We start from the raw sequence: 22,940 nt of genomic DNA, 5'->3' as shown, positions 1-22,940 counted from the left end.
CGAAACTCCGTACCCCTGCCACAAATTACACACATTCATGGACATTATTTCAAGTTCAAATCAGACGGTCTACAACCGCGGCATCACATTTAACCTCAAGTTGAGTTGAGCTTTCAAACTCATATCCTCACCATCACCACCTACTTCGACCATTATAAAATCACCTGATCTTAACCCTGCCTCAGCCCACATTGTGCTAAAACCCTCAAGCATGCCTTGGACACCTCCAGACTCAAATATTCCAATGCTCTACTGACTGTTACTCTCTCTCTATCTAGTTCCTCCTGGTATACCACTCATCTCCACTTCCTTAAGTCAAGGGACACAGATATGAACGTCTACAGCGGATAACTGGTTTAACCATCCATTGCCAGATCCGGCTGGACCACATAAAGCACTATCGTGCCCTGCTCTCCATTGCTAAAACTGCTCACTATTCAAAGATCATCCTGGAATGCACAAATAACCCCTGGCTTCTTAAATCACCCTCCAGTGCATCCTTCACCCTCATCTCTAATAACAAGTGTGAGGAGCTCATGGACTTTTTTTTGTCAAAAAGATCAAGACCATCCATTCTGCTGCCTCTGCCACTTTAATCCCTTTCCCTACCCCACCGGGCCAGACTTCCCCTAATGTTCCCTGCTGCCATAGCCTCAACTCAAATCTTTCTCTAGGTTCTATCCCATCTATTACCTCCGAGTCAGAAAGGTGTGGGTTCAAATCCAACGCAAGAGACTTGAGCACATAATCTTGGCTGACACTCCTGTGGAGTACTGAGTGAGTGCTGCATTGTCGGAGGTGCCGACTTTCGGATAAGACGTTAAACCCAGGGCCCGTCTGCCCTCTCAGATGGATGTAAAAAATCCCGTGGCACTATTTTGAAGAGGAGCTCTCCCTGGTCCCCTGGCCACTATTTATCCCTTAACAAGCATCAACAGATTATCTGGTCATTATCACATTGCTGTTTGTAGGTCCTTTGTGCGCAAATTGGAACAAAAGCTTTCCCTCACTGGGATTTTCCTCACCTCATGTCTGGGTCTGTTGTAGACTAATTGATAGAGATTGCTTTCTATGATTTCTCAACAATTCTATGCTGTATCATGCACCTACCAAGATGGTAGAAAGCAAACTAGATGAACCTTGGTATTTTTTCACCCAGCCATTCCTATATTATATCCTGAATATCCATCCTTCGATGTTGGGGAACTTCCATCAGCACATAATTTGGGTCTTCAATGATTCTCCTACTTGATCTCGTGTGACACAATCTGATCCTGCGCTTTCTCCTACATGCAGCACGTTTTTGCATTTTGTCCGATCTTCTACATCACTTCCACAGCCGAAGCTGTATATTGGGATTCACGGCTGGATTTATTTTTGATTAGTTCACTTACATAGAATATACAGCACAGAAACAGGCCATTCGATCCAACTAGTCCCAAACCATCTACCTTATCTCAGCCTTTTAAGCATATCTTTCTATTCCCTTTTCTCTCATGTATTCGTCTAGTTTCCTTTTGAAAGCATCTAAGCTATTTCATCATTCTCTACCCAGAGGGCTGTGGAGGCTCAGTCTTTGAGAATATTCAAGACAGAGATCAATAGATTTTTGGATATTAAGGGAATCAAGAGATATGGGTATAGTGCAGGAAAGTGGAGTTGAGGTAGATCAGCCATGATCTTACTGAATGAAGGAGCAGGCTCGAGGGGCCGAATGACCTACTCCTGCTCCTAATTCTTATGTTCTTATTTGCCTCAACCACGTCATGTGATAATGAGTTCCACATTCTAACCACTCTCTGAGTAAAGAAATACATTTCTTCTCATTTCCTTATTGGATTTATTGGTAACTATCTTGTATTTATGATCTAGTTTTGGATTCTCCCACAAGTGGAAACTTTCTCTCCACGTTTACCTTGTCCAACCCATTCATAATTGTAAAAACCTCTATCAGGTCACCTCTAAGTCTTCTATTTTCTAAAGAAAAATGCCCCAAACTATTCAATCTTTCTCGATTGCTGCAATCTCTCAATTCTGGTACCATCCTTGTAAATCTTTTTTGTACGTTCTCCAGTGCTTCTATGTCCCTTTCAATAGTATGGAGACCAGAATTGTACAGAGTATTCCATGTGCAGTTTGACCAGGGTTTCACATAAATTTACTACTTTTGAATTCTATACTGCTAGAAATAAATCCCATATTTCTTATCATTTTTAATTGCTTTGTTGGCCTGCAATGCTGCTTTTAATTATTTGTTCACCTGAATTCCTCGATCCCTTTGCTCTTCTACCCCATTCAGTTTCTTATTTTCTAAGGTGCTGGTGATGTTTCTATTTTTCCTAGCAAAGTGCATCAACTCACATTTAACCATGTTAAAGTTCATTTAGCTGCCCAGTCTGCAAGTTTTCTAATGTCTTCTTGTATTATTCCTCAGTGTTAGCTATACTCTCTCCGCCCCCCTCCCCAGGTTGGTATCATCTGTAAATTTTGATATAGAGTTGCTTGTTCCCAGGTCCAAATTATAAATGTAAATTATGAGTAACAGTGATTCCAGTACTGATCCTTGTGGAACAACGCTTTCTATCTTCCTCCAATCTGAATAACAAACCTATACCAAAGCAAAATAGTGCAGATGATGGAATCTGAAATACAAACAGGAAATGCTGTAAATCTCAGCAGGTCTCAAAATATTAACTCTGTTTCTCTCCACAGATGCTGCCTGACTCACTGAAATTTCCAGCATTTCTGCAACTACCCTATATTCATACTCTCTGCTTTTGATTATTTTAGCCAATTTGTTATCCATTTAGTTACTTGTTCAGATTCCATATGCCCTAACCTTTGTCACGAGCCTACCATATAGTACCTTATCGAAGGCCTTTTGAAACTCCAAGTATATGACATCTACTGCATTACCCTTGTCTACTCGTTCCATTACCTCTGAAAGAATTCTATCAGGCTAGTTATGCATGACTTAGCCTTTCAGAAGACCTACTGACTATTTTTATTATATTTTCTGTCTTTTGATGCTTTTCTGTCACTTTTATTATAGATTCCAGTATCTATCCCATCTCTGATGTTAAGCTGACTGGTCTATAGTTCCCACTTTTTGTTCTATCTCCCTTTTCGCATATAGGTACAACTTTAGCTGTCTGTCAGTCCTCTGGCATTCTACCCTCCTTGAAAATGCGTGGGTGCATACCATCAGGACCTAGAATTTTATATGATTTAGTTATGCTAGTTTGTCAATTATCTTCTCCCTTTCTATTCTAACTGTAGTCATATTCTTTTTAAGCTCATCCCCCAGTTGATGAAAATGGCTTGATTTCATAACTCTATTCCATACTGAAATCTATGGCCACAATTAACTATAATTTACGAGAGGCCTGAGTAGCTGACCTTAACTGTAAATGGCCTCCTGTTATTTGCAACGCACCATTGCCTTTCAGTTCTCTGAAGACAGAGACATTTTACCTGATGTCAAAAGGCAGCTCAGTCGGAGAAATTTATGTATTCCTTTCATTTATCTTACACTAAAATGCTTTCATGTATAGCCTCCTTATCTGAATTATTACATGAGGTAAAGGTGTGCTGCACTCACGCTTCCAGGCTGGACTTCTGGTGCTGCTGGGGTTCTGGAGAGATCTGCATTTCTTCTCCACCCCTTCACTGTAATTTGGGGGTGCTCGAACTGCACCTGTCCCTTCCTGTCCCCCTATTATCATTTGACCACTTTCCTTCTGGGCTGAGGGGAGGGGTACCCCAACTGCAGCTATTCCTTCCCTCCAACATTGTTTACCCACTTTCATCTGATTTCTATCCTAACATAGGCATGTCCACCTGTTTGCCCCAAATACTCATTCTCCCACAAGAACATTTCTTAAAGCTTCCACGAGATACTGTCCTGTTTGTAACCATCCTTGTCTATATTGTTTTTTCCCCCCAGCATAGTCCTCAGCAATATTCTCACTATAATATCTTGTGTCTTGGCTTATAAGATCATACAATGCTACTGTTTAATCTTGCCTCAGGTGTTTTCTATATGGACATTCTACTGTCAAGGTTTATCTGTGTGTAAAAATGTCAGCACATGTATGATATCAAAATGGTTGATGGTGTCTAGCAAATTGAGAATGGTGCATCATGGAGAAGTAGGGTGCAGCTATAATCTTGCTCTGAGCTCCCACTCGAGTGGTGTTGCTGCGGTGTGGTGCAGAACATAAGCCTCACTCTCCACGATGGAAGGAAATGAAGGATAGTCACCTCCAGCCCCTCAGTCTCACCCTTTTTGTAAATCTCTTACCACCTGACGCAGAAACCTTTGGTGAGGTCTTGAAGAGGTTTGTTTGCAGTCAGTGAATGATCTGGCAAGGGTATAAAAGGATATGGAGCCAAGGCAGGTGGATGGAGTTAAGATACAGATCAAACATGACCTCACTAAATGGCGGAACAGGTTCGAGTGGCTGAATGGCTAACTCCTGTCGCTATGTTCCTATGGAACAGGCGGATTTCATGCTTGCAACAAAATTATATGTTGCAGCGACATTACAAGGTTCACTTAATATTTTGTGTACAAAATTATAGTCAAATAAGCTTTCAATTATTTTTACAATTCTGCTGTACCTAATTTTGCATAGATTTTTGTTTTACTTCTGCAATATGTAAAAGATTGTGCTATTTCAGTTATTAACATCAGATTTATTCCTTGGGCAAATAGCCACAGCTTTGATTCTTTTTCTAGATAATAATATCTGGTTACATTGTTGCATTAATTCTTTAAACAGCTGTGCTAATATTTTGTGTGCTTTGAACACAAGTGGACTGAATTGAACAACAAGGGATACACAGGAGGACTGACCCCCAAATTCTGGGGCTGTAAGGATTCTGAATGGACATAATACAGATTCGTTCACGGTTACACAAGCTAGCCAGGGAATAGAAGACACATAACAGCCTCCTTCTCTGTAAGCATTTTTCAGATGCCTCCAAAGCCTCTACATTAATCTGATTTAGCCACCAGCAAGTCTGAGATATGTAGAGCAACACACTCATATTATAGGCATCCAATTAGCTCATTTATTCCTAATACTGTCACAACCTCTGCTTTTGTATTCAGGAACTCTGCAGGCTGTTGATGCATCATCACTTAATATAGAACACAGCAGATTATTTTAACCCCGAATCTGGGCCAGTGGTCATTCGGGGCACATGTTAACTGCAGCCACGTTTTCACACCTAATTTGTTCGTGGAATTTCCAAGAGCAAAATTCAGATTTTGAAAATATCAACAGTCTGAAATTCAAATTTTACTTCTTGGGAGAAGGGGAAGAAGCAGTTTGGGCAAGTTTTAAATGCAGTACATAGTTTTAAATGCAATTCTTGCTGCTTCTCCAACCTGCCTCAGACAAATATGGACTGGTCCGTGAATGTGTATTGCAAACAAAATGACATACTAAAAAACAAATGTATAATAGCAATCTCTATTTGTTATACATTCCAAGGCTACTTCATACCACTCGAATGCAGTCAACTCCAGATATGAATGATACATGCTATATATGTTTCATACAATTACAATGTACCAAGATATTCATACACTCTTCAATAAAATAGAATTAATGATCAAAGTATAACATGTTCCAGTTTTCTGACTGAGCGCATCAAATACATTCAGTTCACTGCAAAGTTTCACCAATGGGTAACAGCCAATGTTCCCTTTAATATTTTTCGGGTGCGCAGCCTGTTCAAAATACCATGCGTGCGCGGTTTTTCCTTTATAAAGGCCGGTGAGCTGGCTGCGCGGGAGCGGCAAAGCGGCGCGCAGCTTAAGAAGAATATTGATAACAGCGCATACGAGATGTTTCATCATTGCAATGGAATATCTGTAGTGTTGCTCTGAGTTTTCTCATTTTTTCATTATTTAGATTGAACTACCAAATGATCAGTGAACTGTGTGGTACATAACAAGGCTTTAAAAATGAGCTCTGCTGCCTGCAATAACCATTAAACAGTTATATGCAATAATAAGCAAGAAAAGCTAAAGGTAATTTTTTCCGTTAATTGTTCCAAATAGAGTTGGTCTGGTTGCACTAGCTTCCAACAAAAAACTAGATGTTAACAGCTTCAACGTACAAAGCACTGACTGAGCTTTCAGGTCATTAATTTTGAATTTCTGAGGTATAATTTGCTTTAGGCCTCTTAATCACACCTTCCCCTAGGCTGCATTCTTCTACCTGGTCTTAGATCTAGTCCATACCCGGAGGACACAGATTTAAGATAACTGGCAAAAGAACCAGGAGTCAGATGATGAGAATTTATTTTTTACGCAGCGAGTTATGATGATCTGGAATGCACTGCCTGAAAGGGTGGCGGAAGCAGATTGAATAGTGACTTTCAAAAGGGAATTGGATAAATGTGTGAAAGAAAGCATTTACAGGGGTATGGGAATAACCGAATGGTCTCCTTCTATGCTGTATCACTCTCTGATTCTATACGATACTGCAGCTCAGATCTACAATAAACTGCACGATTGGATCAATTTCATTGGTTCTTTAACTGTAAGGGTCTCATGGATACTTTCACCACCTATCTAAAAAGATCAAAACCTTGTGAGAGTGCGCATTATCTGCCAGTGAATAAAATATATTGCATTCAAGTGTATGGAAAAGATGACTGCCAATGTGTCTTAGCCAGTAGCACAGTGCCAATGAGATTGTGACCGTCAGGCTGGGTAGTTTAACAACTGGCCGAAGAGAATTTGAATTAGCACAGCTAATCTTCCGTTTTATTTATAATACCAGTCAATACTCTGGTGTTGCACACAGGGAGTCAAGATCAAGTGAAGTGTTCCTGTAAGGTGGTTTAAAGGGTGGGGAATAATTAGAGCAAGGTGTTTAATCATAATTAAGTTCACATTTTAATTCACAATTTAGTGTCAGCTGTGGCTCAGTGGGTAACACTCTCGCCTCTGAGTCAGAAGGTTGTGGGTTTAAGTCTCACGCCAGGGACTCTAGCACAAAAAAAAAATCTAGGCTGACACTCCAGTGCAATGCTGAGAGGGTTGCTGCACTGTTGGAGGTGCCGTCTTTTGGATGAGACGTTAAAACTCGCTCAGGTGGACGTAAAAGATCCCATGACACTATTTTGAGGAAGAGCATAGGAGTTACCCCCAGTGTCCCGGCCAATATTTATCCCTCAATCAACATAACAAAAAACAGATTATCTGGTCATTATCACATTGCTGTTTGTGGGAGCTTGCTGTACGCAAATTGGCTGCTGCATTTCCTACATTACAATAGTGACTACACTTTAAAAAGTACTTAACTGTCTGTAAAGCATTTTGAGAAGTCCGGTGGTTGTGAAAGGCATCATATAAATCCAAGTCTTTCTTTTTTAAAATCTGTCTTTTATTTATGCAATACTTGATAATACCCATCTACACTAAAAATCATGTCTGTGTGCACCGCCACTCAGTTATTCCTACTGATGGGAAGGTGTAATTACAGTGTGACGAATTTACATTGGCAGTTCCATAATAAATAGGGATTTATATTGGAAAAAGCCAATAGGAAATAGATTGTAGATATGTAAAAAGTAAAAGTGTGTCAACCGTGAAGGAGTCAAATGATGTTGTAAACCAAGATTAAAGTTTGAGCAATTTACTGTATCAAAATTCCAACACCGTTAGTCACATCTCACTCTGTTATCTTTTATTTTTAGAATAATTTTCCACTTGCTTCGTTCCAAGGGTGAGTTTCCTGTTTGGAGTCTTTCTGTTTGAATTCGTTTTTGCGGTTACACCAACCAATTACTTTTACCACCACTATCACTGCTTAGTTTTGCACCCCGTTATTGAGCAAATATTTAAAGAAAATAAATAATGGAATACTTGATCATATTCAGAATTCTATATTAACATATCATAGGAACAGAAGTAATGATTTACACAATCAATACAGACAATATAAATCCAGAGAGTTTAAAAGATGCCCACTTAGTGATCTTTTCCTCTTTAGGCTCTTCCGCCCTCCCACATACTGGCACCTAACTAAAGAGGGCCGGTATATATTCTTGAACATCTGGCAATGCTGCTCTTATAACGGACCGATGGGAGATGTGCAAGAGTAGTACGGAAAGGGGTAGTTTCCTCTTCCTTCCTTTGAAAACCTAGACTTGTCCCTGTCACCAATAGCACAGTCAAGGTTAGATTAAGTAGAATGGGCCTATACTCTCCGGGGTTTAGAAGAGCAAGAGGTGATCTCATTGAAACATAAGATTCTGAGGGGGATTGACAGGGTAGATGGTGAGAGGTTGTTTCCCCAGGCTGGAGAGTGTAGAACCAGAGGGCACAGTCTCAGGAGAATGTGTTGGCCATTTAAAACTGAGATGAGGAGGAATTTCTTCACTCAGAGGGTTGTGAATCTTTGGAATTCTCTGCCCCAGAGGGCTGTGGATGCTCAGTTGATGAGTATATTCAAGGCTGAGATAGATTTTTGGACTCTGGGGGAATCAGGGGATATGGGGATCGGGTGGGAAAGTGGAGTTGAGGTTTCTGATCAGCCATGATCTTATTGAATGACGGAGCAGGCTTGAGGGACCATATGGCCTACTCTGGCTCCTATTTCTTATGTTCTTAGGTCAGGAATCTGCCTGTGGGAGGATGTGAGCTCAACTCGCCATCCTATCATTGTGCTGTGCTCAGGACATTCAATATTAAAACTGTTAACAAAAGTCAATTTAAAAATATGTGCAGACCTTTAGCAGCAAAATAAAGTTTCCCCTGTTGTGGAAAAAGCATTCATTCACCCCATCAGTAATCACAGCGCTTGTTCTGCAACTGCCAACTCTCGCAACCTACAAGTTAAACACTACCACTACTAATCTCAAAGGTGAGCTGTGCCTATTTAATTCACATTTCACTCTGAAGGGGAGTGGAAAAAAAACACCTCAAAAGAACAGGACAGTGATTCTACCAAGCAAGTGAGCCAACAGCACAAACATATTTCTAGCATTTACTGAGCGCTCCTTTACAGTTGTGCTCTTTATCACCGGTAAGAAGTGAATCATAGCAAAAATGTAATCTATAAATTGTTATACAAGTATATATAAAATGACACGGCTATTGTCCCATACTGTACCCATTAAGTAACACTATATCTTTTGGTAAAAAGTCATGTGTCACAATCTGTCCAATGCAATTGCACCATGCCATAAAAATATGAAAATACAAAATAAACTTTCAACTTAAACCATTCATCATGCATTGTATCTGATAAACTGTACAGCAACCAAAGTATGTGTGTACATTACAACAATGGATACATTTTAAAAGTAATTCATTGGTTGAGAAGCGCTTTGGGACGTCCTGAGGATATGAAGAGCGCTATATAAATGTAAATTCTTTCCTTCTTTAGTAGATAGAAAACTGGGGGAAGACAAGAATATGACAGCTGCAGGAGGAGAAATGGTGTGTTGACTCTCTGGCACCAGGGTGAAAGGACGTAACAGAGCGGGTGGGAAACCCTATGGAAAGGGAGGGAGAGCAGCCAGAAATCGTGGCCCATGTAGAAACCAATGAGGTAGGAAAGAGTAGGAGGGAGATTTTGAGGAGGCAGAATGAGGAGTTAGGGCCAAGGTTGAAGAGTACAAGGGTGGTTTTGCTCCTGTGCCACACGCTAGGCAGGTTAGGCAAGGACAGATTAGATCCATTAACATGTGGCTTGAGAGATGGTGAAGGAGGGAGGGTTTCAGATACCTGGGACATTTGGACCTGTTCTGGAACAGAGGGAATCTGTTCAGGAAGGACATACTTCACCCGAACCAGATGGATACTAAAGGGGTTGCAGAAAGAGCATACTCTCTGTATAATTTTAAAGCTCATTAGTATTTTGTTAAACTGTGTTAATATTGTATTATTTCCAATATTTTAATCTGTTCCTCACTGTTGTCACTTCTGGCAAGGAGCTCATAGATGTCTTCATCTCCAAATCCGAGACAACTGTCTCAGCTTCCTGCTGCTCCACATTCCAGGTCTCCCCAACCCCAGTAGCCTTTTGATCCTATGCATTCTCACCCCTTGTAAGTAGATTTATCTAATAGTCTTAGCATCAAATGATATGGTTAGACATTGTTGTGTTTTCTGATCTTTTGGAAAGGTTTTAGCATAAAGGCATAAATAACACATCCATTTCTTGGCCACTTAAACAGATATATATTTATTTTTAGCAGACTCAGTGCGTTGATTGGCAATGCAAGGGCCTGTGGGTTGTTTGCTGCATTTCTACACTTAGTGCATCTTCTGGCCACTCCTTCCTGAACAGTTATCACTGCCAACAGAAAAGCTCACAAGATATTTATCAATGAGGAAGGCTGTTTTTCCTATCTAGAGAGATCTTAACATCCCCCAACTGCACCATCCAATTGTATCTGAAACGATGCCAGTGTTTTTGCTTTCACTACTCTACCTGGAAGTTTATTCCGCAAGTTGATCACTCTCTGGGTGAAGAAGAATTTCATGACAATAGTCCCCAAATTACTTTTTACTGGTTTGAACCTGTGTCACCTTTTGCAGCTTAATTTAAAGGGGGAAAAATTCGGTTGGATAACATCTCCCGCGAGGGGTGCTAAAGGGTTAGCGCAAGCAAGCGCCGACACTAGCGCCGCTTGGCAGCTTCAGTGTGCAGTTACCGACGACGCTGAGTATCATTGCCTTGGAGTGTTGTGCTGGTGTGCAATGCCCCCGGAAACAAACTTTGGTTTGCTCGTAGCGACCCATGGTGACCTCGCCAGAGAAAGCCTGGCATGCAGAGCTGTCCCGGGGCACTAAGAGAAGGTATGACTGCATCAGGCAAGTGTCACTGGTTTGTGGATTTTTTCTTTTTGCGATTTAACTTTATTTGGGGTGAGTAATGCATAGCGAATGTTTTTTGTGAATTTTGGTCTGATTTTTGTTTGCAGGGAGATGCCTTCTTTAGGGCGCTATGACGCCAACTCTTTAGCACGGGATCTTCAGTTGCGCACCCGACCTAGCGCACGGAGAGAAGTATGGAAGGCTTCCCTTAGCGCTCTGCTCCACTCTCCGGGCGCTGAAACTGCTAAATTTAGCGTCTTGGCGATATTAGCACCTTAGGAGCCCTCCAACTGAATTTCTAGCCCAAAGTAGTATTTCTGGTTAACATTTTCTATACCCTTAAGGATCGTGTATACCCCTATAAGATCAACTCCTTTACAGTTGAACTTTCTCCAGTGTTTCCTCATAACTTAGATCCAATATTGGGGGAGCAGCTTTGTGGCTCTTCTTTGCAATGCCTCTCGTTTCCTGGCGACCAGGACTTGATGTGGTATTCAAGGTAAGCCCTGACTAAAGCACCGCGAGTTCGATTACTGCCTCCTCTGACTTATATTCCATTATTTTGGCTATGTAATGCAACACCCTATTGGCTTTGCCGATTGCTGCTCTGCCTTGTTTGGATCAGAATTTAGTCTACTAAGACTCCTTGGTCTCTTTTCAATTTCATTCTTAGCTATTTCAACACCGTTCACTATGATGACTAGAAATTAAATGCTCCCGGAGTCCTCTTGTTTTATTAAATATCTCAAGTATCCCTTCAGTCAATCAAATGCATTTTTCTGCACCGTTGAAATACATCGATCAGAAACTCCAATGATCTTTGAGAGGGAGCAGCTTCATAAATCATGAACATGACACGTGTGTAGTAACTCCCAACAGAAGAACTAGCCTTCCAATACTACCTTGGTCAGCTCCCGGAGACTGGAAAAATGTAATAGCATTCATAACAGAATCTGTGAAAAATAAAGTAACATGGCATTCTTTGCCAGGCCAATGTATATATACACATGGATGACTGATGGTCCAGAACCACCTGCATAATCATTGGATGCTAACCCTCTGACTACAATAATCAGTATCACTATATCGTCCATTTTCAAAACAACCCTTCATTTCTCATTAGAGTCTGATGGATGCAATGTTTATTACTAATTAAATCCAAATAGTACAGGAACACTAAGTTAGGAAAATGAGTAGGCCACACAGTACCTCGAGCCTGGTTCGTCATTCAATATCATGGCTAATCTTCAACCTCAACTCCACTTTCCCGCCTGATCTCCATATCCCTTGATTCCCCCAGTGTCCAAAAATCCATCGATCTCAGCCTTGAATGTACTCATCGACTGAGCATCCACAGCCCTTTGGGTTGAGAATTCCAAAGATTCACAACCCTCCTCATCTCACTCATAAATGGCCGACCCCTTGTCCAGAGACATTGCCCCTAGTTTGAGATTCTCCAGCTGGGGAAACAACCTCTCAGCATCAACTCGGTCAAGCCCTGTAAGAATTTTATATGTTGCAATGAGATCACTTCTCATTCTTCTAAACCCCAGAGAGTATAGGCACAATCTACTCAATCCCTCCTTACAGGACAATCCTTTCATACCAGGGATCAATCTAGTGAACCTTTATTGCACAGCCTCCAAGGCAAGTATATCCTTCCTCAGATAAGACCACCAAAATTGTGGACAGTTATCTTCAAAACAGACAGCAATCCTTTGAAGCTGTACTCGGATATAGAAATTTAGACTGGTATGATCACAATTACCGAACAGATGTCATGCACATGGATGGCCTTAGCACAACAAATGTTCAATGGTGTTATACCCACAAGTTCCCATTTTCTATAATGTGGCCACCGTCTGTACCTCAGTTGAAATTATGGGACAAAACTGCGCAAGACAAGCAATTCAACTGAGTACTTTGTCGACAAGGAAACCAAGTGCATCCAGAAGCTTCACAGGCAAAGGATGTGAACCTGTTACCAATGATGATGCAAATTGATGCGTGTGCTTCAGTCTTTATGACAGCAGTATACATATTCTAAAAACAAATAGCAAGCTTTTTTGCAGTCTGAACTGCAATCGCAACTATTGCATATTTATCAAATAATTTTACAATTTTATGGCTCCAAGTATGCTGTCAAGAGTAAGAATAGGCAAATACTATAAATAAATGAAAGTAAAAATCGCTTGACTGAACAATTAAAATCATTAGCTCCAGTCAAATATATTTTATTTTACGGTTCCTTTTTTTTTAAATTTCAAAATTTACTTTATTCATAAAAAAATCTGTACAGTACATTCAAAGGCATTTCAATACCTTTAGCTATGGTTCCTTTGAGAAGTCGTGATATTTAATCAAGATTCTTCACCTATAGTGTCATTGTAAATTTGACATTTCTATGTGCCGTACCACCTTGCTGCGTCTGGCTGGTAAAACTTGGAGGGACAATTTGGAGGAAATACAATAAACAAAGACTTGACATGAACACGTAGCTCCACGTTACCGGTGAGGTACTAATATTGAGTTACTGCTTTTGAACGTAAAGCAATCACGAGATACAAATAAATAATTAAGCGGAGGGCAGACAGTGGACCATGGTGATTCTCCTTCCTGTAGCACATTGTGTGTAGGAAATCATCACTGTGGCACCCATATGTTCAACATACCTTTTGATAGCAAGAGCCATAAAATCATAGTTGGTGTTAATAGAAAATAACATACACCATCCTCTTTATACAGTAGTGCACTGCTTAGTAAAACAAAAATACTACAATCACTGATAAATCAAATTTCTTTAGGTCCCTAATGAAAGGACCATAATCTTTTTCACTGAGGTACAAAGATTACAAAATTATGCTGTAAAAATGGTTAACATTTTGCAAGATTAATTTCCTCTCTCTCCTTCTCTCATAGTGTCAGCTGTGGCTCAGTGGGTAGTACTCTTGCCTCTGAGTCATAAGGTTGATGGTTCAAATCCTATTCCAGGGACTGGAGCACAAAAAAAAAATCTAGGCTGACACTCCAGTGCAGTATTGAGGGAGTGCTGCACTGTCGGAGGAGACGTCTTTCGGTAGAGACGTTAAACCGAGGCCCCGTCTGCTCGCTCAGGTGGACATAAAAGATCCCATGGCACTATTTCGAAGAAGAGCAGGGATTAATCCCTCAATCAACATAACAAAAAAAATTATCTGGTCATTATCATATTGCTGTTTGCTTGTGCGCAAATTGGCTGCCGCGTTTCCAACAGTGACTACATTCCAAAAGTACCTCATTGGCCGTAAAGTGCTTTGTGACGTCCGGTGGTTGTGAAAGGAGCTGTATAAATCCAAGTCTTTTTTTCCTTATTTCTTTCTCTGATGTTTTGCTTCAGCGCAGGTCTGGTAAATGGTAATTCTGTATTTGATGTTTGAAAGGAACTGAACTCAACCAGATTCACTTTTGAATGCAACATCCTTCTATCTGCTGGCTTTGGAAATGATTTAGTTTAGTCTTAGACCACCCCTCTCTGCTTCTGCTATCCCACAGTCAGCGTGCATGACATACACGGTGCTTTGTTTTCTTCTATTCACCTTTGCTGCTGTATTAGGGACTGATGTAGAAAAGTAGGTTTTATATCACCATACAGGACACATGGATAGCCATGATTCACTCATGCCTCGGAGTCAGAAGGTTGTGGGTTCAAGTCCCACTCCAGAGGCTTGACTACAAAAATCTAGGCTGACACTCCAGTGCAGTACCGAGAGAGTGCTGCACTGTCGAAGGTGCCGTCTTTCGGATGAGACCTTAAACCGATGCCCTGTTTGCTCTCTCAGGTGGATGTAAAAGATCCCAGGAGCAGGGAAGTTATCCTGATGTCCTGGCCAATATTTATCCCTCAACCAACCAACAATCGCAAAAACAGTATATCTGGTCATTATCATATTGCTGTTTGTGGGAGCTTGCTGTGCGCAAATTGGCTGCTCGGTTTCCTACATTACAACAGTGACTATACTCCAAAAGTGCTTAATTGGCTGTAAAGTGCTTTGAGACGTCCTGTGGTTGTGAAAGGCAAGTCTCTCTTTTTTTCTTTATCCCTCAAACTCTCTGTTGCCCTGGATCTCAGACTGTGGACCTTCACATTTGGTCAATTGGATTGTGAGAAACCCAAAGTAACAAAAGGTTTTATGAGAGCTAGCACAAAAGCAAAATACTGCGGATGCTGGAAATCTGAAATAAAAGCAGAAAATGCTGGAATTACTCGGCAGGTCAGGCAGCATCTGCGGAGAGAGAAACAGATGCCCTTTCATCAGAACTGAGACGAAAGGTCACCGACCTGAAACGTTAACTCGGTTTCTCTCTCCACAGATGCTGCCTGACCTGCTGAGTATTCTTTTTCTGTTTTTAATGCAAAACTAACATCCTTTTCTCATTGTAAATGCAGCACCAGTCCCACTTCAAGGCTGATCTGCCTTAAATTCTGATCAAGACCCATTCTACTCACATATATTTTTCTCCCTCTATTCAGTTTGACGACACTAGACTCCAATTGAAAGCAAGCTTCACTTCACTGAACGAGCTGAGATGACAGTGCATTTTTTTTTACCTGACTTTGTGACATGTGCATGACTGTCAACTGTTTTGATGAACCAGTATTTATTTTTAAAACATGATTGCACAACCCAGGATAATCGACTTAAAAGCAACAACATTTAAAACCTACAGAACAATTTACCATATAGATAAAGTTAAAGATCAGTTTAAACAAAAACAGTCCCTGTCAAAATTCTGTTGGAAAAATCATTCATCTTCCTAAAAGATCAAATGCTACCCCGCCCTGCAAAAATGTAGCTAAAAACTCATTGTTACTAATGCACTTCAGGGCAAGTTGACAATTTCACTAAATCCAACTGCGCCAATGCATTATTCATGCACGATACACACCTTATTCATTATTAAATACAGCATGTAGCCCAATCTTTTGCTGAAAGTTCCTCTCAACAGATAACAACAAAAAACCGAGGCTGATTGTTGTCCCTCATGGAGCTGACGACGGCTGATGACTGGCACTGCAGGGGGAGTAAAGTGAATTCGCTCATTCAATTAATATTTTAGCCGAGGGTCCACTTGAGCTGGGGACAGGTAACACAATGCTTAGTCATGAATATTTATACAAAGTCCATCTTGTGAGGGTTGCCGAGTGCCATCCGCCTGATGTCCTCCTGCTTCCGCAATCAGTCACACTCCTCATGGTGGAATCAGAGTACAAAACAAATGGGTAATGTGAGCTTGGGATATACATGTGAAGGGATTCATTTCAACCCTTGCATAATATGTCTGCAGACCACACGACTACATTCACACTGTTATTGACAAAACAGTCATACTTTAGCAATGTAACACACACCCAGTGGAGCGAACATGGTGAGATCATTCTTTCCATTGTCATATGAAGGCCATTTACAAGATGTCTTAGGTTTTGGAGGACACCTCTACGAGAAGATGCCAAGTGACATTTTCAATGCAGCTGTGCGGGAACAGGGTACAGGGAGAACTCCAAGTACTTGATCCAATCAAGCACTCAAGGGTCAAAGCAGCAAAACAGGACCTGCTAAGACACTAATGCTCGTCATCAGATACTCTCTCACCTCATCTGCTTTCATCCTCATTTGCTATGAGGTAGTACCAAGCAGTAGGCAGGATGTAGATTGCTGCGTGTACCTTTTTTTTCAAAGAGGGAAAGAGTTCTTTCCCTTTTTCTTTAAATTTTCCCAAGCAGCAATCTGCATCCAAAATGCTTCCTGGCCACTGTTAATAACGCTCTGACCATTTACTAGCAGGTCCATAAGAGGAATAAAGGCAAGTATCCCGAAACTTGCTGGTCTTCCAGAGTAAGGAGCTGCCCACAACCGAATGCTGCAGACTGGCACATTCCAAGGCCCAGGACTCATCATCATCATAGGCAGTCCCTCGGACTTGCTTCCACTCTGAAAGTGAATTCTCAGGTGGCTGTACAGTCCAATGCGGGAATTACAGTCTCTGTAACAGGTGGGGCAGTCAGTGGTTGAAGGAAAGGGTGGGTGCCGCATGCTCCTTCCACTGTCTGTGCTTGGTTTCTGCATGCTCTTGGTGATGAGACTCGAGGTGCTCAGTACTCTCCCGGATGCTCTTCCACCACTTTCGATGGTCTTGGGTCAGGGATTCCTAGGTGTTGGTGGGGATGTTGCACTTTTTCAAGGAGGTTTTGCGGGTGTCCTTGAATAGTTTCCTCTACCCACCTGCTTGCTTAGGGAGTCTCGTGTCGAGCATGCGGATGATGTGGCCCGCCCAACGGAGCTGGTTGAGTGTGGTCAGTGCTTCGATGCTGGGGATGTTGGCCTGAGCGAGAACAGATGTTGGTGCATCTATCCTCCCAGTGGATTTGCAGGATCTTGCTAGTGCTAGTGGTACTTCGCCAGCGCTTTGAGGTGTCTGCTGCATATAGTCCATGTCTCTGAGCCATATAGGAGGGCAGGTATCACTGCTGTTCTGTAGACCATAAGCTCGGTTCCAGATTTGAGGTCCTGGTCTTTAAACACCCTCTTTCTTAGGCAAGCGAAGGTTGAGCTGGCACACTGGAGGCGGTGTTGGACCTCATCATCGATGTCTGCCCCTTGCTGATAGTAGACTTCAGAGATATGGAAAATGGTCCACGTTGTCCATGGCCGAGCTGTGGATTTTTATGACCCGGGGGCAGTGCTGTGTGGCAGGGTCAGGTTGGTGGAGGACCTTTGTCTTACGGATATTTAGCATAAGGCCCATACTTTTGTACGCCTTGGTGAAGGTGTTGACGATGAAGGAGTTCAGCCTCTTGAGTATGTGCAGACGCAAGCGTCGTCCGCGTACTGTAGTTCGATGACAGAGGATGGGACAGCCTTGGATCTAGCCTGGAGGCGATGTAGGTTGAACAGGTTCCCATTAGTTCTATAGTTTAGTTCCACTCCAGCGGGGAGCTTGTTGATAGAGATGGAGCATTGCAGCGAGGAAGAGCGAGAAGAGGGTTGGTGTGATGACGAAGCCCTGCTTGACCCCGGTCCGGATGTGGATTGGGTCTGTGATGGATCTGTTGGTCAGGATCATGGCTTGCGTGTCATTGTGAAGCAAGCGAAGGATGGTGACAAACCTTTGGGGGCAGCCGAAACGGAGGAGGACGCTACATAGCCCTTCACAATTGACAGTGTCAAAGACCTTTGTAAGGTCAAAGAAGGCCAATGTACAAGGGTAATAAAGGCAACTCCCCCAAAAGTTGCTAGTCTTCCAGATTAAGGAGCTGTCCGTGACCGAATGTTGCAGTTTGGCACATTCTAAGGTCCGGGACTATGTGCTGAGGGATACATGAAAGTTTGGTGCAGCCGCCGCAAAGGCACGATGGGGAAGGGCCACAGTTTAAGGCCCTCCCGCCACTATGCACCTCCATATCAATGCTCCCTCTAATTCTTTGGGGGGGGGGGGGGCGGAGGCTGTGAGGCCCTTTTAACAGGCTGCACAGCCCATTAAAAAATCCGCATATGCGGGTTTTGCTTTTAAAAGCCGGAGGGCTGACGGCCTGGGAACATCGCGCAGCTTAAAGGGAACATTGCTCCTCATGACAAACTGTGACCTCGGCGTGTAGGGGAAAATTATTTATGGAACACACAGCATGATGTATAGATACCAAACTCGGGAACTCTAAAGGAGACACCATGAAAATTGCAGTCAAAGCTGCAAAACTTCAGAGTTTCAGAATCTGACCCCCCACCCCCACCCACCAACTCCCCACTAATGGCACTTCAGCATCAAAATGTATTTTTGTGGATTTAAAAAGAAAAATTTTACATGTACAGTTAGTGAATAACTTGACAAATTATTTAACTTTAAAAGATTGGATTTTAATCTACATTCAGTTATCTGGAGCATGTTATCAAAGTGTAGACCCGTAGTGGGGTAAACAAGAGATCTCAAGTAGCATGGGATATAGAAAGTTTATAAAAAGCAATGTGCTTATATTAAATTAAGCAAATTACAGCAGGGACCATCTGATTTGATTAAATTATTTGCAAATTCATAAAATAAGCTTAAGTCGCCTGGGAAATATTGTGCATTAACAGCACATGATGGCATTGCAAATCTTGCTGACATTACATAGAAAGCACAGCACAAAAACAGGCTATTTGGCGCAACAGGTCCATGCTGGTGTTCATGCACCACACGAGCCTCCTCCCAGTCCTCTTCATTTAACCCTATCAGCATTATCTTCTATTCCTTTCTCCCTCATGTGTTTATCTAGCTTCCCCTTAACCAATTTTTAACCAATAAGGGAATTAAGGGTTACGGGGAGCGGACGGGTAAATGGAGCTGAGTCCACAGCCAGATCAGCCATGATCTTGTTGAATGGCGGAGCAGGCTCGAGGGGCTAGATGGCCTACTCCTGTTCCTAATTCTTATGTTCTTATATGTTAAATGCATCTATGCTATTCACCTCAACTACTCCTCATGAGGCACAATAGGTCATAAAAGACCAAAAGATTTGGAGAATAACCAAAGATTCGAATAAATAAGCCAAATCCCAGGTCCAATTGACAGCATGTTGAGAACATGCACGGTTATTCGAATTAATCTTTGTTACATCAATTACATAGAGGTGGCAGCTTAATACCTCAACCCTTAATCTGCTTAATACCTCAACCCTTAATCTGCTTCAGACCATTATTTTTACAAATATTTTGCTCATATTTTGTTCCGTTTCCTCCTTTTTTTTTACAACCTCACTTTTCTATTTTGTTTCTCTGTTTCCCAAGGCAGCTGGTAATTATTCCGCCATTCACATCCCATCTAGACTCATCTTTGTTTCCTAACTTGTGCCATTACCATCTCAATTTAGCCCATCGTCCCCTTTGTCTCTCAAATCTCTCCTGCCTGCCACTCCATCATGGACCTTCCCTTTTGTTCTTTCCTCCCCTCCCTCTTTCAGGGCCCCCTTGCACTTCCTTAAGAATCTTTCCGAATTTTTCCCAGTTCTGACAAAGAGTCACCGACCTGAACCCTAATTCTGTTTCTCTCCACGGATGCTGCCTGACGCGTGGAGATTTCCAGCATTTCCTGTTATTTTTACAATCTCCCCCATTTTTAGATTGCACAGCCTACCTAGTGCCATGGACCATTTCCCAGCTGGGAGCTCCCAGCTTGTGTCGATGCTGTTCTGCGACCAGCTGCTAACGACGGTGTGACTGTGGTGTGGTGAGATGCGTCCCGCCAATCGTCCCTCATGTCATCTGCTCACCAGACACCACAGACATGAAACGCGATGCTTCGGAAGGAGTTTGGTGTCATTCTGAACCCTAGTGTTATAAGCTCATTCCCCAACTCTGCCATTCTAACAAAGGAGGGGGGTGGAGGGAAAACCCATCTCCTTTTGCTTTACAGAAGCAGATGGATCTGTTGTGCACTTTCAGTTTTTTTCTCTTTGTCTGTGACAGCTGTGGCTCAGTGGGTCACACTCTTGCCTGAGAGTCAGAGGTTGTGGGTTCAAGTCCTACTCCAGAGACTTGAGCACAAAAAATCTGGGCTGTCACTCTAGTGCAGTGCTGAGGGAGTGCTGCACTGTCAGAGGTGCCATCTTTCAGATGAGACGTTAAACCACGGCCCCATCTTATCTCTTAGGTGGACGTAAAAGATCCCAGGGCATTATTTCAGATTTTGATTTAAAATTGAAATGGTCATTGCTGCAGGTTTTGGTGCGATATTGAATTAAGTTTTCCCACTAAACTATGATCTAGGAGAGTAAATTCCCACCAAAATGGTCTCAATAAACTATGATTTTTTGAGGGGAGAAGATTTATTTTCCACCAAAATGGTGACAATGAACACAAAGGATGATGTGACCCTACGCAAGCATCACAGACACTGTGCTGCACATTTTTTCTTTTCTTTATTTGCATTTAAATCTAAGTTACAAACACAAGATATAAATGCAGCCAGCAGGGTTTAAAGCCCATGTTGTGTGTCCCCAGGCATCATTCGTCCTGCCCTGATGGACGCGGCGGCCAACCAATCAGCAAGCGCCCCGCGGACCGGAACCAAGCAAATGACCAATCGGCGCGCATTCGGGACGGGACTTCCGGTGACGGGCTGAGGGCGGTAGGCGCCGGGTTTCCCCAGCAACAGAACCGGGCTGAGAAAAAAACGGTCATACTGCAAATAAAGCGGCGGGCCTGCGCCTCCCGTTATGTATAAAGAATAAAAAGGTCATCGCTAAAATGTAATATTCGACCTCCCGACATTGTTTATCTTACCGGGTATCCCGGTCTGGTGCGACATTGTTGAGGTGCTGCTGTGGACGTCGGCTGCACGGAGAGAGACGCCGACCAGAACGGAGACGCCCCCTCATCGCCAGCCGCTGACTGCCACTGGAGGCGGAGCCACGCCGTCGCTCAAGCTCAAGCTCAAGCTCAAGCAGCGGTCCGACAGCGCCCTCCGCGCTCAGCTCCCCACACTGCAGCTCATCCTCCATACACACCGCCCTCTAGCTTTCAGCTACCCACACTGCAGCTCATCCTCCACACACAGCGCCCTCCAGCGTTCAGCTACCCACACTGCAGCTCATCATCCACACACACAGCGCCCTCCAGCGTTCAGCTACCCACACTGCAGCTCATCCTCCATACACACCGTCCTCTAGCGTTCAGCTACCCACACTGCAGCTCATCCTCCACACACAGCGCCCTCCAGCGTTCAGCTACCCACACTGCAGCTCATCCTCCACACACCGCGCCCTCCAGCGTTCAGCTACCCACACTGCAGCTCATCCTCCACACACAGCGCCCTCCAGCGTTCAGCTACCCACACTGCAGCTCATCCTCCACACACAGCGCCCTCCCGCGAGCAGCTGCCCACACCGCACACTAGTCATCGCTAGAGTCCTCCTCAACCGTCTCCCTGTGACTGAGGAGCTCCTCTCAGAGTCACAGGGCGGATTCCGTCCACTACGGGGTACAACGGACATGATCTTCACTGTGTGACTGCAAGAGAAATGCAGGGACCAGCACTAACCTTTGTACATGGCCTTTCACACTGTTAACCACGAGGGACTATGGAGCGTCCTCCTCCGTTTCGGCTGCTCCCAAAAGTTTGTCACCATCCTCTGCCTGCTCCACGACGACATGCAAGCCGTGATCCTGACCATCGGATCTACCACAGATCCAATCCATGTCCGGACTGAGGTCAATCAGGGCTGTGTCATCACGCCGACCACCTTCTTGATCTTCCTCGCTGCAATGCTCCATCTCACGCTCAACAAACTCCCCGCTGGAGTGGAACTAAACTATAAAACCAATGGGAACCTTTTCAACCTACGTCGCCTCCAGGCTAGACCCAAGACCATCCCATCCTCTGTCGTCGAACTACAGAACCCGGACGACTCTTGCGTCTGTGCACATTCAGAGGCTGAACTCCAAGCCATCGTCAATATTTTCACCGAGGTGTATGAAAGCATGGGCCTTGCACTAAACATCTGCAAGACAAATGTCCTCCACCAACCTGACCTCGCCACACAGCACTGCCCCGGTCATCAAAATCTACGGCACGGCCTTGGACAACGTGGACCACTTTCCAGACCTCGGGAGCCTACTATCAGCAAGGGCAGACATCAATAACGAGGTCCAACATCGTCTCCAGTGTGAAAGCGCAGCCTTCGGTCACCTGAGGAAGAGAGTGTTCGAAGACCAGGCCCTCAAATCTGGCACCAAGCTTATGGTCTACTGGGCTGTAGTGATACCCGCCCTCCTGTATGGCTCAGAGACGTGGACCATATAGAGGATATACCTCAAATTGCTGGAGAAATACCACCAATGATGTCTCCGCAAGATCCTGCAAATCCCCTGGGAGGATAGACGCACCAATGTTAGTGTTCTCGATCAGGCCAACATCCCCAGCATCGAAGCACTGACCACACTCGACAGCTCCATTGGACGGACCGCATGTCTGACACAAGACTCCCAAAGCAAGCGCTCTACTTGGAAATCCTTCACAGCAGGTGATCCCCAGGTGGGCAGAGGAAACGTTTCAAAGACACTCTCAAAGCCTCCTTGATGAA

At 43.3% G+C, this 22,940-nt stretch overlaps 1 protein-coding gene across 2 annotated transcripts in view; it reads right to left on the bottom strand.

Moving 5' to 3' along the window:
- Window positions 1-21,228, bottom strand: part of twf2 (twinfilin-2) — a 139,229-nt gene extending 118,001 nt beyond the window's left edge. Inside the window, exon 1 of one of the 2 annotated variants that reach the window (XM_070895557.1) lies at window positions 21,142-21,228. In XM_070895557.1, coding sequence (XP_070751658.1) covers window positions 21,142-21,166 — 25 coding nt within the window. In that variant the 5' untranslated portion in view covers window positions 21,167-21,228. The remainder of the gene's footprint in view (window positions 1-21,141) is intronic. The other variant, XM_070895559.1, reaches the window with a different exon arrangement.
- Between the last annotated feature and the right edge of the window lie 1,712 nt (window positions 21,229-22,940).

Source organism: Pristiophorus japonicus, chromosome 12, assembly GCF_044704955.1.
Source record: "Pristiophorus japonicus isolate sPriJap1 chromosome 12, sPriJap1.hap1, whole genome shotgun sequence".
NCBI lineage: Eukaryota > Metazoa > Chordata > Chondrichthyes > Pristiophoridae > Pristiophorus > Pristiophorus japonicus.
Note: the sequence above shows the minus strand (reverse complement) of the source record. Positions and strands in the feature narration are given on the sequence as shown.